The sequence below is a fragment of the Bicyclus anynana genome, chromosome 20, assembly GCF_947172395.1.
Source record: "Bicyclus anynana chromosome 20, ilBicAnyn1.1, whole genome shotgun sequence".
Taxonomy (NCBI): Eukaryota; Metazoa; Arthropoda; class Insecta; order Lepidoptera; family Nymphalidae; genus Bicyclus; species Bicyclus anynana.
In genome coordinates this window covers 2,829,659-2,850,265 of record NC_069102.1, presented here as the reverse complement: position 1 = coordinate 2,850,265, position 20,607 = coordinate 2,829,659, and the positions used below count along the sequence as shown (strand labels likewise).

Genomic DNA, 20,607 nt, shown 5'->3' with positions numbered 1-20,607 from the left:
TTGACTGTCGCGCCACGGACTGTTAGCCGGGACTGAGTCCTCGCGCCAGACTCAGTTTCCGTGGTTGTGCTAAAGCTTATCAGATACTTAATTCTTTCAGACACGAAGACGTTTATAGAGGGCGGCTGCACATATAGTTGCCCGAGATATTGAGTGTCGTGGCGAGGACTGTGAGTCGGGACTGAGTCCTCGCGCCAGGCTCAGTCTCCACCGCGATACTAAAGTTTATCAGATACTTACTTCCCTCAGACACGAAGACGTGTATAGAGGCCGGCTGCACGTATAGTTGCCCGAGTTTTTTATTATCACGGCGTAGACTAAACCGGGACTGAGTCCCCGCGCCAGGCATAGTCTCCGAGGTGGTGCTAAAGTAAGTATACCAGATACTTACTTCCCTCAGACACGAAGACGTGTATAGAGGCCGGCTCAGTGTTGCTCGCGCTGCACGTGTAGTTGCCCGAGTCCTTGAGTGTCGCGCCGCGGACTGTTAGCCGGGACTGAGTCCTTGCGCCAGGCTCAGTCTCCACCGTGATGCCGCCGCGGGTTGCGTCGTAGTTGATCATGCGATCGTTGTGGTACCAGAACACGTATTGAGGCGGTGTTGGACTCTGGAATGTAGATGAAGTAGTTTTTTAATACATTTTTACCGTAGGTATCAAAATGTTGTTAAGAGAAAACGCTTAAAACAGAGCAAAACATCTCAATGGCAGGTTTAGAAGCATATCCTACATTGCAGCTGCTCTATACTCGCACTATAATGGTTTTTTTCTTATTCTTTACAAGTTAGCCCTTGACTACAATCTCACCTGATGGTAAATGATGATGCAGTCTAAGATGGAAGCGGGCTAACTTGTTACGAGGAGGATGAAATCCACAATCTATTCGGTTTTTACACGATATCGTACCGGAATGCTAAATCGTTTAACGGTACATCGCTGTCGGTAGGTTGGTAACAAGCCACGGCCAAAGCCTCTCACCAGCCAGACCTGGACCAATTAAGAAAACCTTAATCAGCCCAGCCGGGGATCTAACCTAGGAACTCCGTCATGTAAATCCACCACGCATATCACCGCGCCACGCAGGCCGTCAAACAGGACGTTTTACCGTAGGTAGGTAGGTATCAAAATGTTGTTAAGAGAAAAACGCCTAAAACAGCAAAACATCTCAAGGGCAATGTCCTACATTGCAGCTGCTGTAATACTATAAAGGTTTTTTTTTTCTGATTGTGTAAGAGTCGTAGGCTCCTTACTGGAACCTCAGCGGCGTCATCGGGGAATGTTTAATGTCACATCTACGCAAGGAAGATGAAAGGCACCTAAAGAGTAAAGTATATGTTTGTTTTTATGGTATTTATGTTAAACTAGCGGACGCCCGCGACTTCGTCCGCGTGAAACGCCTATTCTACTCTACTATACAATAACCGTAAGTAACCTATGTCCGTCTCCTGATTCTAAGATATTTCTCCACCAATTTTCAGCCAAATCGGTCCAGACTTTCTTGAGTTATAAAAACTAACCCGATTTTCTTTATATATGTATTTATGTCGGCGAGTGAGTTATTTGATCGGTTAGCAAAATGTACGTTAATTATTGTGATAATATTAGAATCAGGTTTTCATGTAATTGGGATTTAATTATTTACTGATTAAATAAATAAGATTGTAAAAGGTCTCTCGTCCAATAGCATTGCGTCCAAAATGGCGCGTAGCCGGTACGCTTGACAGGTACAGAGGTAACTTAGACATCCCCCTTTATCAGAAGTAAGTTTAGTCTGCTCCGTCGATATATACTTATAGATTTAGAAAGAAGAAGAAGAAAATAAGTTTATTCACTTTTTAGTGTCACAAACAGTACATCCTATCTTAGATATTACATGACTGTCTTTGACACCAAACAGAAAGGTATTTAGGTACCTCTATTTCTATAGATCCATTACAAGCAGGACAATACCTTCTCAACGATGCAAATGAGGTGTATGACGCTGCCGAGGTCGACGTGGTGCTCGCCCGAGCCGAGGATGAACGCCTCGGGCACCACTATCTGCAGCCTCACGTAGTGCGAGACCATGCCGGTGCGCGTCGATACCTGGAACACCAGAAAATACATAAGAAATACAGTAAAAATATAGTCTTTTGGATGCCATCATCATTATGTGCCGATAGACGACAAATGCTGGACTTTGGCTGGTGTAGGGATCGCTAAACACCACGGTATTCAGGTTTCATCAGCTTCGTGGTAACCGGTTTATCGTATTTGGATGTAGATTCGTAAACATGGAAAGGTACTTAATATAGGTAAATCTATAGATAATAGAGACAATATTCCAAGGTGCCTAAATCCTTCCATCCAAGGTAATGTAAATAAAACACTAAATGATGCGAAGGCAACTTATATCAAACTTCTTACTAAAATATGTTACCCTGTAGGTATGGTAGCAACTTTGAAATCGTGAAACTTATTATTTAAGTAAGTACTAGTCACTCATCATCATCATTATCTGCCGAAGGACGTCCACTGCTGGACTCTTGCATAGAGGCTAGTATCAGCCATACACACCACCATTGCGATCCAGCCTTACGAATGACCAATCCGCATGCCTAGCGTTGTCATATTTTGGGCATTAACCATTTCATGGATACAGCCAAAAATTCTACGATGAGGAAATTATGTTAGTGTTACGGAACCCAAGGCAACCAGTTTTTGAAGTCCAGTTGACATTTCCATTTCCTGGTGGTCTAACTCCGGAATGATTTTGAACTTCTGAACCAAATAGGTACCTACGCGTCTTTATCCACAAGCAACCGCTTTTATATACCAACGCATAGAAAACCGCCCATAAAATATGTTTATTTTTCAGTTCTATTTTTGCCACAAGCACAGAAAACATATGTACAAGCCACAAATATAGAAATCGATTCCTTCGCCTTATAAATAATAAACAAACTCAAAACGCTTTGTAAAAGGTTTTCAAATAGGTGTGCAAACATTTCGCCGATCACAAACATGTTCCATTTTATTCGTACCCCTGTTTGCGGACCCGAAAACGGTCCGATGGCTTTTCAATACTTGAAATCATTCTCTATATGTAAATACGACTATTCCCCTTGTATGGATATAGCGTTGAACTAAAAATGACATTCTCAAACAGTGTTTTGTAGCTAATAGCACTCGTTGTTCATATTTCTGCTGCCAAGCAACATTGTTGTACTAAAGGGTCACTATTACTATCATTGTCAGGCGGTGATAGTGATCTTTTAATAGTAAATCATGACATAAGTGCGGTAAGTTGAGTGCGGATTACATCCGAGGCGATATTGCTAGCCCGAGCCGTAGGTAAGAGCTAGTAAGGCAGCAGAGGCTGTAATTATCAAAGCGCACGTATGTCAATAACATAATGTGTTATAAAGGATTTTAGGGGCACCTATGCGATGCTTTCTATCCGGCTATTTAGGTTATCTCTGTTTTTGTCTACGGATGTGAATCTAGTAATTCTAGAGATGGTGAACTAGGTACCTTTAAGTACTAAAGCCAAACTCGATGTGCGTTTTTTACCTTCATTGTTGATAAACATTCCACATCATTTCAAATGTATAAAAAAGGGAGAAATGTAAGATATAATTAAACTTTGCTTTCTTTTCAAACTTTTTCAATAAGGGGATGCATCTCTTAAGTAACCCAAAGGTTTCTTAGGGTTTCAAGAGTTTCATGAAAGCTTTGCACTACAATTCAAATCGTTCTCGAGTTTATTTCCGAAAAATTCAAGCAGCCCTTCAATACTCGACATCATTTCATTTATGTAAATAGGACAAAAAGCGATTCTGTGTCGTCGTTTAAGTTTAGAGACAGAGAAGCATTTGCAATTACTGTCTTCGCAAAAATATCGGACCACGTGGGCTTATACTGATGGACCTACAAAGAAAAAAGCACAGGCTGTAGCCATAACTTTCCCGAAACCACTTAGGGAATTTTGGACTCCATGCAACTTCGTTATGAATAAAACTAGAATCTAAAGTGCTGCGCTATACTAAAAATCTCATGTGTTTTCAATCGCCTGCGATCGGTAGAGTCTTAAAATACGATATCACTTTTCACATTTTCGTGTATTTGTCGATCACAAGTCGGTTGTTGAAGTGAAACTTCTTTACGCACTCTTGATTTGGAAACTACGTTGGATTGCGTTACAAAAAATGTAATCGGGTGAGGTGAACGGAGGTTGAGAAAATAAATTTTACTTCAGTCGCGTGGTCTGAAACACACTCGTTTTTTTATTAAAAAAAAAAAAATATGTATCAACAACTCTTTAATAGCCGCGTTTTAGTATTCATGTGCTTTTCTCTCTCGTTTTATTTATTGGCGAAAGCACTTAGTCTCCTCTTACACTTGTTGTTTGTGTACTCCATCTGCATACAACGGCAGGATCCGTTTAAAGATTCAGGCTTGTTCCTATTTGTTTTCTGCTCGCTTTGTTTTCTGCGGACTCCAGAAATAGATCTAATGGATATTTTAATGCTTTTTTAACCATTAAATCTATTTCTGCGTTTTAGCTAACTTTAAAAAGGAATGTTTTGTTATCGATCCTTGTATGGGTATGTATGTATCAGGGAACGGAAGATATTCCTTATAGGTCTTTTTCGTTCGATTTCCAGATTGGGTGGTTTAGGGTTTTATAATTTCTAAATTGACTTTTTTGATTGAGGTGGTTATGAACCACATAGGAAGTAGACGTCCGTTACAAAAAAAATGTGACAGGGCTTTATTAAGAAGGCCAAAAAACTCTCGCAAGTTTGAAAGAAAGTCCTTCATTTTTTATGCTATAAACTTGAAATTTGCCAGGGAGGTAGTTAACAGTTACCGTTTGCTATGAATGAATTTTGCGAGAAGGACAGAGTGAGGAGGTCCAAGGGCGAAAGAAGTCGCGGGCGTCCGCTAGTTAATTTATGTACGAAAGAGACACCATTTTCACCTCAATAAATTAACGGGAACGCCTTCGTACTTCGTTCGTTCTTAAATCGCGTAATTCTTAAACGAATCACAGATAACCCAAACAAAGATCCCGCTAATAAAGAATATCCTTTACAAAACAGATACACAAACAATCAGCGCACTACGTGGGCGGAATGTAGAGCTTCTGTTTGCGGCGCCACGAACGCTAAATCTATTTTATGTGGATTCATAACTTGTGATATAGAAATTAATGGTTGTGTGGAAAGACTTGTAGGTATTTTTTTTATTATTTACAAGTTAGCCTTTGACTACAATCTTACCTGATGGTAAGTGATGATGCAATTTAAGATGGAAGCGCGCTAACTGATGAAAATCCCACCGAAACACCCCTTTCGGTTTCTACACGACATCGAACCGGAACGCTAAATCGCTTGTCGGTACGTCTTTGTCGGTAGGGTGGTAACTACCCACGGCCGTAGCCTCCCACCAGCCATAAATAATTTCTAAATTGTCGTTACCACGGCGTGTGATATGTCCAAAATAACTATGCGGATGTGCTGTATACAAATGGAGACATGTTGTAATTTGAAGCTGTGAAAGAATTGATACATTAGTTTTGGCAGTCCATTCGCATTCACCACATATCATCTACTTTCTCTTTACTTTAGGTACTATTTCTCTTTGTCTTTCTCTGGCTTGAATAGTCCACGTCTCTTACTTTAAAGGAAGATCGGAACTAAGTGCTTGTACCAGCCGTGTTTTGGTTTTATTTTGCGGATCCTATAAAAACAAATGAATCATCTCATCTCATTATACATCTCACGTAAAGTGTAAAATATATATATATTTAAGGTTAACAACATCGACAAAAAAACGTACCTTTTCTACATCCATAGTTAGATAAACCACGGGCCTATATCCTAGGTACTAGAACGTTAACTGAGTACAATTCAAGTGATACGCTTAACCCATTAGAGATGTCCTATTTCCCAGTAGAAAACAAGTGGGGAAAAATAATGTGAATAAGGCCTGTATCTTTGAAAGCGAATCCTGTGTTGTATGCAGATGAAATAGCCCAATTTACATAAAGAAAATGATTTCAAGTATCGAAGGGTCGTTTGAGAGGTTTTTGGGTATGTGGAAATAAAAGGGTTATTATAGGCAATAGAGGGAAATGTAAATACAATGATAAAATTTAGTTTCGAATACTCAGTTTCGGGAGCCGTGATAGCCCAGTGGATATGACCTCTGCTTCCGATTCCGGAGGGTGTTTAACTCCAACTCCAGCTTATTAGTTGTGTGAATTTAAATATCACGTGTCTCAAACGGTGAAAGAAAAACATCTTGAGGAAACCTGTATACCAGAGAATGTTCTTGATTCTCTGCGTGTGTGAAGTTTGCCAATCCGCATTAGGCCAGCGTGGTGGACTGGCCTAACCCCTCTCCTTCTGAGAGGAGACTCGAGTTCAGTAGTGAGCCACATATAAGAAAGAAAGAAAGAAAGAAAATAAATTTATTCAAATCTAAAAGTTACAGACAGTCAGTACCCTATCCTTATGACAGCATGTCTGTCTGTAACCCTTAAAAAGAAAGGGTGTACAGCTCAGCATATGCCGTGCACTACATACAAGCATAACACACGGCGCTGATTTTCAGCTGAGACCCGTGTGACGTCACAGCTTATAATTGTACAAATAAATTGACATTAACTAAATTAAATTAGAATAAGCAGCAAATATGTGTTACATTTTAAAAATATATAATTACTAATTAAACTACAGATATAATGTGATACTAGTATGTAATGGAAAACGACAATGCAATTTATATATGGGTTGATATTGAACTCAGTTTATGAGTAGTTCTTTACAGTTCGTCTGGTTGTATATGACGGTTTGAAAGGTATGATTCAAGTGAGAAGACCCAACTAGAAACTATCAGTTTTTAAAAATAAAATCTACTTAGTTAACCTTTGCAACAATTTTTAGGGACCAACCTCCTCCAACCTGTGAAGATGAACGCTTCAAACCGTCTCTAACAATCGCAAACCATCTTTTTAGTTATACTTCGTTGCTCATTGGTTTATAGTTAGGTTTATGGCTTGGGATCATGGGCCGGGTTGGGTTCGAGTATTGAGTGGGGATATGAAATATTAGGGATTTTTCTTCAAGACATTCCAATTTCACATCTATGAAGTGCACGCTACTGGCGGAGAGCTTAAAGCTCAGCTCCGAAATCGTGTCTATTTCCATCAAAGCTTCTCGGTATTGGTGTAAGGGAGCGTGTAAGATATTCTATGAATATGCGATTTGCGCCTGGTAAGTCAACTGCTACGTCAAGAAAATGCACCGAGTTAAGCGATGTATTGAGCTCAGATGATCGATAATATATACACATCAATGCCAGCAATGCTGTCATCGATGTTAAGATTGATTCGATAGTATCGGTAAAAGATCAACTACCTATGTATATTTAGCAAGCTACCTATATTTAGCAAAAAAACTCAGAAGTAGATTAAAAATATAAGAGAACCAATGTACAAACAATATATAATAAAAAACAAACAAATTCACAATATTTGTGAGGAATAACAAATTAAACTGTAACCAAAATAAGACCCTAGACCATAGAGACTTGTGACTCCGGGTGCAGGTTTAAAGGATCCTTTCCGACATGCAAACACTCACCATTCACTGTTCAAGCCCTTCTCCCCGCCTATCCCTAACCTATGAAGGGTTACACAACAAAATTTCTGGATGGGTCGAACGTCACGAGACCAGTGACTCCGACCGAACGGCAAGCGCCTTATACCGCCAGTCGCTACCGGCCGATCGCTCCCCCTCTCTAACTCCCACTTTTACGCAAACAAGTTGCGCCACCTAGCGTAGGCACGAGCCAACACAAGATCGAGCGACGGCAAGGCAAGGCGACTAGAAGGCAAAATAGTTTTTTTTTGTGAAAAGTTGAAAAATGGTGAGCCAAATTATTATAGGTATATAATGAAGAAATTACGTAAGTTGTCACGAGTACCAATATTATTTTCAGTTTAAATACATTTGCAACGGATGTTGGAATCTGTTAGTTATTACTCAAATTAGTACGATTATATACAGAAATCCAGCACAATTTTCTTTTATCTAGAAACTTTGGAAGGCTCCGATGAAAATATATTTCCCTGTAAATGACCCATAAAACATATCAAGTTAGTCGGCAGATAAAAGAAAATTATTTGGCTAAGTTCCCATTTATTATCAAGTATTAAGTACGTAAGACTGCCTCTGGTTTATTGGTTAGCCTAATCAGCTATAATATGAATGGGTTCGAGTCCTGGATCAGGCTACAAAAAAATATAGGGTTTAACTTTTCAAAAAAGCTTGGCTTATGGTGTTACACCCTCGTCTATACTAATATTATAAAGAGGAAAACTTTGTTTGTATGTTTGATTGTAATGAATAGGCTTAAAAACTACTGGACCGATTTTAAAAATTCACTTGAGAATAATGTAGCTTTCACCATTCGAAAGCTAGGTGGTAGTCGGGTAATCAGAGCTTATTAGGCTCTGATTGCCCCATATACATTATATTATGTTTTTGCAGATGTCAAAAAAACCCTGATATTGACCATGGTGTAAGTCCATCTATACTAAGTGAGCTACAAGTGGAAGCATCTACAACAAGTAGTACCCAAAACATGTCGCCAAACGCAATCCCTTATAAAATCCCGTTTATGTCGAATGATAAAATACTCCAGGAGCTAGCTAATGTCAAATTTTCCATGACCTCGTCCACAATAAACGACGTTCAAGAACAATCATTCTACACAGAACCAATTTTATCAAATGATACACAGCAACAGTCTAAAATTCTACAATCAGTTACTTTAATCTTTAATGTCCAAACATCTGCTTGTTCCAAAACTGCAACTAAAAATTAGATTTTGAGAAAGTTAAGAATACACGTCGCGTCAAAGAAAACATTCAGTAATATTATCTAGCACACCAAAGAAAACAGCATTTGAAGAGAAGGAGAAGAAACGTTTAGAGAAAAAATGTAAAACTAAAATCATTGCAAAGGAGAAGGGAGCAACCAGCAACAAAGAAAGAAAATGTCCCGCAGCGAAAGGCGGATGGAACAAGCATGGCAGCCAACAAGAAAGAAAAAGTAAAAATGAAACATTTGAGGATGAAACTGATACGTCAGATGAAGAAGACTTTGAGAATTTTTGCGACGATGAGTCAAAATATTCAGAAGAAGAGACATTGTGTGCTATTAGCTAGCGACATTGGGAAAAATAACGAAATGTGGTACCGTTGTAGAGGTTGCGGTCAACGGGCTCATAAAGAATGTTCTGGTTTTGACAGTCCGGTTGATTATATTTGCGTTTTTTGTTTGGATCTTTAAACCTAATTGTTGTACGTTTACGTTTATATCAAAATGTATATGAATATGTGACATTTCAGAATAACATAAACATTTTTGAGACTGATTTAATAATTAAGTAGATCCCATTACACTTATGGAAATTTATAGGCTCTTATTTCCCGCTTAGTCGGGTAATGGGAGCGATTCTCTTTTTTTGTTTAAAGTTTATCTGTGGCCAAATGTCTAATAATCTAACGTTAACGCTGTAATAAAGAGATAGCCAAATAAGTAAGGATTTAGTTTCTAATAGAAAAATCCTAAAATATCCATAAATTTGCCTTTTATTCAACTTTTTCCTTAGTAGGCTCCAATTCCCCCCGTCTCCCCTACATTATTCTCAAGTAAGATAGGCTAAATTTTATTTTGGAAAAAAATAGGGTTCCGTAAGAAATTTGGGTTTTTCGGACACAAGGTGTAAAAAATCAGGCAGAAAAGTATGGTAGGGGTAGGTAGGAGTAGGGTAGGGTTAGGGATAGGCTTGGGGTAGGCTAGGGGCAGGCTAGGGGTAGGGTAGGGGTAGGATAGGGGTAGTTGAAAGTTTACATCGAGTTTCACGCGGACGAAGTCGCGGGCGTCGGCTAGTCAATTATAATTAGCATCTATCAGTATTTTTTTCAATAATTTAACAAGCGTCATAACGCTGTCGTCCATTTTGTGACGTCACAATGTTACTTCATGACTTCACTATTTGATAACTAATATTTTTGTCAAACGTTCCGTTTGTAAAGGATTTGTTAACGTGACGTCATGAAACAGTTGAAATATAGACCATCTTGGCTGACAGGCGTTTTGGCTCGTTTTGTCAAAAAAATAATTCATAACTTTACATGTAATCACTTCTCAAAAAATATGATATTTTTTTCCAACCTAGTAGAATAATAATGAATAATTTAAGACCATTTAAAAAAGTGTCAACTAGCCTATTATCGCCCTCACACCAACTAGCATTAAAGCAAAGTGGTGAGTCTCAGCTACGTACTAGTATATTACGTCTTCTCATCTATAAGGATGAGAAGACGTAATATACGTACGTACAAAGGGCCTTTGTAGTGAGCCTGTTAAGAATTGTTAGGCAATCAATTCTAGTTGTCGATACATTAGTAAATGTTTAACTATACGCTTAGGATATAGATAGTAGGTATTAGATTATTAAGTTTGTTAAACGTACTTCCTAATATGTTCATAGTTCATTAAGTATCAAATCTGTGTGATTAAGAATGATTTCTATGTAGGTCATTAGTTATAAGACCAATTATTGTATATACATATGCATGCAGATGCCGATTATCCGATGGTGTTAAGAGTTAATTGTTAACCGTCTTTACTATGTATTTGTTTCACCATCACATTCTATATTGCTGTACTACTTTAATATTAATACTATCTCGTTCTGATGTATATTTATTATCCTGTTCTCACAATATTGTTATTTCGCTCTTATTGTATTACTATCTCATTTGCACCCATAACTCCTTCTCTTTTGTATTGTACCCCATTACTGCAATAAAGATGAGGGAATGCGGACGCTTCAAATGCTATATAATTCAGCACCCCTTATATCAATCACACACTTCACTCCCGAAGCCTGAAGCGATCGCACCTCTACATTACAAGAAATTACGTGTTTTATTTATACGCGTCTCCCTGTGGTTTGGACTCTCCAAAATCCTCCACAGAGCCTTTGAAAATATTAGGTGATTAAGGTAACGCAGGCAAGGCAGGCAAGGCAAGGCAAGAGTAGTTCATTGTGTCTAATTAGTTGGCCACGACTGTACTAGTACACTCGTAAATAACGAGTGTTAGAAAGCCATGCGTCTCTCTGAACTTGTTTGAACTAAATTAGTCTAACTAGGTTACCTACATACAGTAATTCATTAATTTGTTTACCCTACGTGGTAAATACTTTTCTCTTGTTGCATTACTTTTAAGCACTGTGAAATGATTATGGTGAGTGGAAAACAAACTTCTATACGCTAATGTTGTTATGACCTATGGTTCCGAGACTTGGTCGCTAACTATAGATAGATAGATAGATAGATATACTTTATTTGCACACCACAAAGACAAACACAAGTGAAATAAAAACAAATTAGGAAGAGATCAGCGTACAAAAGGCGGCCTTATCGCTAAGTAGCGATTTCTTCCAGGCAACTTTCGGTTTAGGAAAACTTAAGAACATCAGCAGGTGGCGTAAAACAAAAATAACCATAGTATTAGTAATACACATACATACAAATAATATTTACATCGTAATACATAAACAATATTACACAAATACCTACAATAATGAATAAAATACATATCAAAATAATAAATACATTATATTGAAGAGAAATAATAGATACAGATCGTCTTTACTGCACCAGATAGTGAGTCTTTACGGCATTTTAAAAAATGTCCAGTGTCTTTGAGGCAATCAAAGACACTGGACAACCTATGTACCTCAAAGGCTCATCACACAGCAGATGATGGAACGAGCTATGCTTGGAGTATCTTTGCGTGATCGAAATGTAGAGATCCGCAGAAGAACCAGTCACCAACAGCTCAACGAGTCGCGAAGCTGAAGTGGCAATTTGGGGCTCATTATATGTCGCCAGTCCATCTGGTACTAAGATCGACATACAAAGCGCTTTCCGGGCGTTTTTCTAACACTTTGGGACCCACGTCTCGTCACTGCCTCTTCAAACTATGTTCCTCGCTCATTGCTACTTCAAATTTGTGATTTGTTGAGCTATGTAAGTCACTATTCTTGTTCTTTTACGGATCTCCTGTTTTCTGAGTCGATCACGCGGAGAAAGTCCGAGCATAATTTGTTCCACTGAGTGACGCATAAGAAGGCTCAATGAGGCCCATCTTTTGAGCAGTGTCGTCGTCGTCGTCAACCCATATTCGGCTCACTGCTGAGCTCGAGTCTCCCCTCAGAATGAGAGGGGTAAGGTCAATAGTCCACCACGCTGGCCCAATGCGGATTGGCAGACTTCACACACGCAGAGAATTAAGATAATTATCTGTTATGCAGGTTTCCTCACGATGTTTTCCTTCACCGATTGAGACACGTGATATTTAATTTCTTAAAATGCACAAAACTGAAAACTTGGAAATGCATGTCCCGGACCGGATTCGAACCCACACCCTCCGCAATCGGAGGCAGAGGTCAAATCCACAGGGCTATCACGGCACGGCATTGAGCAGTGTGGTGTATTTAAACTCGAAATCCTCACTCCTATAGCAGAGATAAAGCCTAAACCCTGTATGCCATTAAATTAGTCTGATGAATGAATATATATATATATATACATACATGCCTTCATTGTGTATATAAATCAACAGCAATAAGTGTTATTGTACGGGCGCATTTTTCATAACAAGAGGATGTCTCGTTTTTCATTCCAGCCGTTAATTAAAATTTTTCGTATTGGTTGCCCTGGATTACGATTCGCGCTCGGATGAATTCAATTCACGGTGTAAATATAAACAAAGCAAAAATTATCTCCCCGATCCAGTGATCATCCTTTTACATAATCTTGTTTCACCCTTTTTAGGGTTCCGCGTAGTTTGACAGTGAACCCTGACTACCCAGATAAGGTTTTACTAAGGGTTGACGGCAAGCTTTGTACCTACAAATTAGTACAGTAGTTCAGAATTACGCTGATAGTTTGTTTAAAAGCCAAATTATGGACTTCAAAATAAATGTCTGTATGTACTATTTTAATTGCTATATCGCGTGACACAAAAAATATTTCGTAGTATATCCTCTACGGAAAACCATCTAATTTCTAATGAGTGACTGTAGAGTCAAATACAAAAAAATATTATTTATTTAAATTTACTACTAAAATATACTTTCATAAAGGTGCGAAGAGTAAAAATTGCCTTAAAGGCAAACTAATCACCTATTTCGTTTTAATTAATCCATATTTTTTATTATAAATGTGAAAGTGTGTGTGTCTGTTTCTTTGTCCGTCTTTCACAGCAAAACGAAGCGACGAATTGACTTGATTTTTTAAGTGGATGTAGTTGAAAGGGTGGAAAGTGACATAGGCTACTTTTTGTTTCTTTGTAACCCCCCACTTTCCTAAAATGGGAGGGTGGAAGTTTGTATGGAGCATTCTGCACCAATTTTTAGCTTTCTACCTTGTTGCTCTTTAGTTACATATGGCTGTAACTAAAAAAAACCGTACATCATTTTTTTTTTTAAAATCTGCCCCTAACCTCTTAAAAGAGGGGGAAATTTTATATGGGACTTTTCAAGCTAAAATCGATACACAGAGGTAGGGTAGGGGTATGGTAGAGGTAGGGTGGGGGTGGGTAGGGTAGGGTAGGGGTGTGGTAGAGGTAGGGGTAGGGTAGGGTAGGGTAGGGGTAGGGTAAGGGTAGATTTGGAGTAGGGAAAGGTACAGAAGAATCGCACATTAGTCAAAACGAAGCTTGACCGGGTCGGCTAGTCTTACTATATTTATTAAGTACCAACACTACTGAAAAAATATTAATTGTGTGATTGGCAAGGCTTTTATGCAGTGTCAGGATGAATATTATGGTATCATATTACTCATACATAAAACGCTTACCCACTTTGGGGCTAAATAGATACGTGTGAATTGTTGTAAATAAGTGTTTAATTCTCAAGTTAAGTCTGAAAAACTGTCTGTGGGTACAACAATAGTTCGGTGGGCTGGGCTCGAACTAATGATCTATCAATATGTCTCCTCCTCATAACTCTATAATAAAAAAAAATAACTCATTAAAAAAGGATACGGAACCTGATCTCCCAAATACCTGAATAAGCACCTGATCGGCTTTTGTGTTATTTTTGATCAAAAACAAAGGTCTTCATTATCATTGGTATCATAATATTACTCGTATTCAGTAGGTATACAAAATTGCTTTATCCGTATTTCTGTCACTGTGGACTTTGGACCCGGATATAATAATATTTGGGCGTGTAAATACGCGCTTGTTTGAGCTTTGGAATACCCGAAATTTTTGGTGTGCGAGAAATTAATTTCGCTTGTGTTATAATTGTAAATTGCCTTTTGCTATCTATATTAATTAGTCGAAATATAGCTAATAATAGTCACCGGTCAGTAGTGGTGTCGTTATTTGTATAGAAGCGGTTTTGATTAATTTTGTGGCAATAATCTATAGTACAGTTTTTGAAATATAGCAACATGAACCACAGAACGTAAAGCTCAGTTGCGGAGGTGAACGAACTGTGAGTATTTTTTTTTCATTTGTGTATCAAATTCCCATTTTTTTTTAAAGAATATTTGACATATTTTTTTAAATATGACCAATATTCCCCTAGCCCTCCAACTAGTCAGGAAAAACTGTATTAGGAGTACGTACGACAATAGACCACCGGCAGGAATCGAACCACCACCCCTCGGTGATGAGTCCGACGGCTCTTACCGTTGAGCTATTGAGGCTCTAAATATGTTAGGTGAGATAGATAACATTAGATTAGAAGCGCTTTTTTGTCTTTCTTCTGTGTACTAATAATAATTTAATTATTTTAATTTGAATATGTTATTATTTATTTAAGTCGTGATAGCCCAGTAGATATGACCTCTGCCTCCGATTCCGGAGGGCGTAGGTTCGAATCCGGTCCAGAGCATGCACCTCCAACTTTTCAGTTGTGTGCATTTTCAGAAATTAAATATCACGTGTCTCAAACAATAAAGGAAAACATCGTGAGGAAACCTGCATACCAGATAATTTTCTTAATTATCTACGTGTGTGAAGTCTTCCAATCCGAATTGGGCCAGCATGGTGGACTATTGGCATAACCCCTCTCATTCTGAGAAGAGACTCGAGCTCAGCAGTGAGCCAAATATGGGTTGTTAACGAACAAGGTAAGGTTAGATTAGAAGCGCTTTCTTTGTCTTTCTTCTGTATACGAGAATAATAATTGAATTATTTTAATGTGAATATGTTATTATTCACACATTATAATAAAATTGAAATTTTTCAAAAAACCCCGAAGATAATGAAATTATTAATTACCTCTCGATCAATTAATCAAATTTCTCTTTCCGTGCGCTTTCATTTGAGACCCCACTCGAGTATATTTGCAGACATTCGGTTATTCTTCCCCACTTTCACCCCACAGAACTTTTAAACGGCTAAGCCGATTTTCATCTAACATGTCTAAGAACCATCATTATATACGATTATATACTTCACCTTTCATACAAAAAAAAATTTAAATCACTTCCTCCGTTCGGGAGCTATGGTGCCACAGACAGATAGATAGACAGACAGACACGTCAAACTTATAACACCCTTCTTTTTGCATCGGGGCTTAAAAACATACGTAAATAGCAAATTTAAAATAAGCTTTTAGCTTATTAATCGACTTTAAAAATAGATGGCCTCTGTGGCGCAGTGGTATACGCGGTGGATTTACAATACGTAGGTCCTGGGTTCGATTCTCGGCTGGGCCGATTGAGGTTTTCTTTATTGGTCCAGATCTGGCTGGTGGGGAGGCTTCGGCCGTGGCTAGTTACCACCCAACCGACAAAGACGTACCGCCAAGCGATTTAGCGTTCCGGTACGATGTCGTGTAGAAGCCGAAAGGTGTGTGGATTTCATCCTATTCCTAACAAGTTAGCCCGCTTTCATCTTAGATTGCATCATCACTTACCATCAGGTGAAATAAAAAAGAAGGAAGAGGTTTTAAATTAGCTGAAATCCATTTTTTTTTTGAGATATATGCCCGTGATTTCATAGAGCAGTTTATTTATATACTACTAACGGACGCCCGTGACTTCGTCCGCGTGGAATTTAGTTTTTCAAAAATCCCTCGGGAACCATTTTTTTTGGGATAAAAAGTAGCCTATGTGTAGACATGCTATAATATATCTGAATACCAAATCTCAGCTAATTCGGTTTAAAAGTCGAGGCGTGAAAGAGTAACAAACATTCATACCATCAAAATCATCAGTTATCGCAAATCACGGGAAACCATGGATTTTTTCGGGATAAAAAATAGCCTATGTGTTAATCCAGAGTAAAATCTATTTCCATTCCAAATTTCAGCCAAATCGCTTTAGTAGTAGCGGTGTCAAATGGTAACAAACATCCATACAAACTTTCGCGTTTATAATATTATTAGGGTAGAATCTCTTTTGAAAGAATTCCTTCAACGCGTACAGATAAGTTTTATAAAACTTACGCTTTCAAGGAAAAGTAAGCACAAAACGGAAGTGCAAACTGACGTTTCAAACACGGGTGCCGACTGCCATGCCGTTGAGAAATTCATTTTTCTTTCAAGACCCTTAAGAGTTCAACTCTGTAGAACCTCTTTGAGAGGTCTTTGCCCCGCCCGCTCTGCTCGCACTACGAATGTTGCTTGATTTTTCCATCAATTTTTATACTGTTTCTCTGTATTTCTTAATTACATACACTAGTAGGATTTTATATACAGTCAGTATTATGTTATTATATACTAGCGGACGCCCGCGACTTCGTCCGCGTGAAAGTCGATGTAAACTTTCAACTACCTCTATCCTACCTCTACCCTACCCCTACCCTACTCTATCCCTACCTTACCACTACCCTACCCCCACCATACCTCCACCATACCCCTACCCTAGATACCCCCTATAAACATAAGAGTAGACAAATATAATTAGAAAGCTTCGAACTGCTAAGCTATCGGGAGTTACACGTGTTATTGTGAGTCAACCATAAAAGATAGATATATATGCTGTTGTGTTTTTTTTATATAATTTTAAGGAGAACATTTCCGTCATACATGATTTCTATGTAGCCTTAACCATTAAGGATGTACACGCGACGGAAGCTTAAAAAATGGAGTAACTTTTCCCGTTTTCTCAACATTTCTCTTCACTGCTTTGCTCCTATTGATCGTTTTTGTTTCTATAAAGAACATATAGACAGACAGACAGACAGACAGACAGACAGACAAAAATTTTATTGATTGCATTTTTGCCATCAGTATCGATCACTAATCACCCCCTGATAGTTATTTTGGAAATATATTTCATGTACAGAATTGACCTCTCTACAGATTTATTATAAGTATAGATTTCTATACAAATAATAATTAGAAAGAAAGAAAGAAAATATCTTTATTGCTACCATTATGCAACACATCACAATTATCGTAGAATAATAAATACCCTGCGATACGTGGCATAACCTAGAAAAAGGTCCCAGCTCAGCATATTTCTATATGCTCCTCATATGCAAAAAAGCATACAGCGCTGATTTTCAGCTAGGACCCCGTTCCATGTGCCACCACGAAAACAGGCAACATAAACCCGTATTTAAAGCTTTAACTACATTAAAACTTATAGCTAGCTTTAACTACATTAAATTAATTAATTAATAATATAATAGCGAAAGTAAGTCTATCTGTTTGTCTGTCTGTTACCTTTTCACGGCAAAAATATTAAATAGATTTGGATGAAATTCGGTATGGCAATAAATTGAACATTGGTACAGAACATAGGCTACTTTTCATAGCGGATAAATTCACGACTCCTCTGGCATTTGTACAAAATAGTCATTTCTGTCAGATAATATACTTATCTGTTGTTTAAATTATCAAACACGATGAGAACCAAGTCAAGTCGGTTAATAAAATAACTTTATACTTAAATTAGCTTTAAATGTAAAGGAGATGGTCAAAAATTGAATGGAGCCCAGGTCCAGTCATTGTACCCTAGCGGAAATAAAAGAAAACATTTTTTAAAACTATTTTTGATTATACAAATCTACGAATTTACTTTAATTATTTCGAAATAATATTCATTCTCTCCCAAGAAATGCAACACTATTATGGATAATAATGGCGGATTGATGACATTTTCAATGCAGTAATCGATTTGACGTTTGCTGTCAATTGTCATGTCATAGTTGCTTTATGGGCGCCATCTTGATATAACTCAAAAACTTGGTTTTTAATTTTATTTATTTCTTTTTATTTAGTTACATTTATTCACTTTAATAAATTTTAATAAGATTCTTGTATTTTTAAAATTTTAATGATACGGGGTACAAGAGTGGATGAAATACCTGAAATGGACCATCTCCTTTAAAAATAAGGATTTGTAAAGTCACTTTGTTCACTAATTATTACAAGGTCCATCCGATGAGTGTTTTAGTTTCGTCCCGAACTAAAACTTCATTAAAAATACAAGCACCCTGTTATTATTTGCTCAAATCCAAACAACTTAGACCCTACGCTGACACTTAGCAAGGGGTCAGCTAATGGACTGAGGGTCCTTACACGTGGAGCAAAATTGTGATTTTAACCAGATTATCGTAAGCAGAAGTAGCAAGTTACTCTATACAGTAGCAACTTATATGTTGTTGTTGGTAGGTAATGTTGTTGTTTTCAATATAGAGGTCTTGGGTTCGGTTCCCATTTCGGGTCAATTTAGGATTTTGTGTTTTTTATATTGGGTCATTGGTTTGTAAGTCGTCAACGACATATTTTTTTGTATGCGCGGTAGATTTGCAAGACGGAGGTCCTAGGTTCGATGCTCGGCTGGGTTAATTGAGGTTTCTTAATTGGTCAAGGTCTGGGTGGTGGGAGACTTCAACCGTGGCTAGTTACCACCCTACCGGCAAAGACTTACCGCTAAGCGATTTAGCGTTCGATGCCGTGAAGAAATTTAAAGGGGTGTGGATTTCATCCTCCTCATTACAAGTTAGCCCGCTTCCATCTTAGATTGCATCATCACTTACCAGTAGGTGATATTGTAGACAAGGGCTAGCTTGTAAAGAATAAATATAAATATCTCTTGAAGAGAAGAAGAAATAATATTGTCAACCAATAGCCACGAAAATATTGCTCTCTCTTTCGTTGTGATGTGGTAAAAAAAGAGAGCGATATTTTCGATAACGTCGACAATATACATACTCGTATAAACATTAACTCGAAAAACATAACCCTCATTCCGAAGCAGTCGGGTATACATAAATGTCCACACCCTTTTACAAAACACGCGTCGTGTCCCCACAATATGCAAACGTTAATTTTTTCATACAACACGCCGTCCGGCGTCCCCTGGATGAGGGAAAGAGGGTTCCTTTACTAGAGCGTTCCTGAAATGTCACAGGATTAATGTAACAGCTGACAGTCGTCGCATTAGCGCCGAATTGCAAATTGCGGTTTTATGAATTACGGACAGAGGGCACTGACCTTTATATTACGTGTACTGTGTAGTCAGTTTGTGTTGATTATGTCTAAAGAGGTTTGCTTGTAAATTGACTTGATGGTCCAATTGTTAACTTGTGGTTTTTTTGGGTTCCAGTCCGTTGTTTATTTTTATACTATTCTAGCTAAATATTTTATACTACAGTAAAAGCTCCTTATTCACGCTTCCTTTATTCACGTTTTCACTATTCGCGGATTAAAAAATTCATTGTTCCGTCATTTTTATGTTCATGATGTCCTTTTTCAAGTTCAAAAAAAGGAGGAGGTTCTTAATTGAACGCGTGTTTTTTTTTAATGTTTTATTAAATTCCCATAACTTTATCAGTTATTAACCAATTTCAAATATTACTTTTTTGTTTCGTTATCAACCCATATTCGGCTCTCTGCTGAGCTTGAGTCTCCTCTCAGAATGAGAGGGGAGGTTAGGCCAATAGTCCACCACGCTGGCCCAATGCGCATTGGTAGACTTCACACACGCAGAGAATTAATAAAATTCTCTGGAATGCAGGTTTCCTCACGATGTTTTCCTTCACCGTTTGAGACACGTGATACATTTCTTTAAATGCACACAACTGAAAAGCCCCGGACCGGATTCGAATCCACACCCTCCGGAATCGGAATCAGGGGTCCTATCCACTGGGCTGTCACGGCTCTACTTTTTTGTTTGAAAGAGTATAATTCCATTTCATTTTTATGAAAATCGGTTAAATAATTTTATGTTATAATCAAAATAACAGAAATAAGTCTTTGAAGTCGGTTCCATTTTTATGTTAAAAAGATGATGTTGTTTAAGTTTCTTTTGCAGTAAAAGCACGATACAAATTTTCAATGGGAGAAAAAAATATTTTATATTATATTTCACCATCAATGACTTACCAAGATAGTGTTTTCTAAATTAACCTAAGATGAAATATCATATCAATTAAAATTAATCTATAATTTGATTTGAACTTTCGTCAATTAAAACTACGTAGGTAGCTTCAAAAAACATATTTTAAAAAGAAGCCTCAAAAGAGATCTTTTAAACAAAATTCTCTTTATAAAAGTCAGCAAA

The 20,607-nt window shown here is 37.8% G+C and overlaps 1 protein-coding gene across 2 annotated transcripts in view; it reads right to left on the bottom strand.

Annotated features, from left to right (window-relative positions):
* Positions 1–20,607, bottom strand: part of LOC112056430 (hemicentin-2-like) — a 353,490-nt gene that overhangs the window by 4,240 nt on the left and 328,643 nt on the right. For both annotated transcript variants that reach the window (XM_052887741.1, XM_052887742.1), the window contains exons 6-7: positions 1,950–2,084; positions 392–608 (exon numbers count right to left, since the gene is read on the bottom strand). In XM_052887741.1, coding sequence (XP_052743701.1) covers positions 392–608; positions 1,950–2,084 — 352 coding nt within the window. The remainder of the gene's footprint in view (positions 1–391; positions 609–1,949; positions 2,085–20,607) is intronic.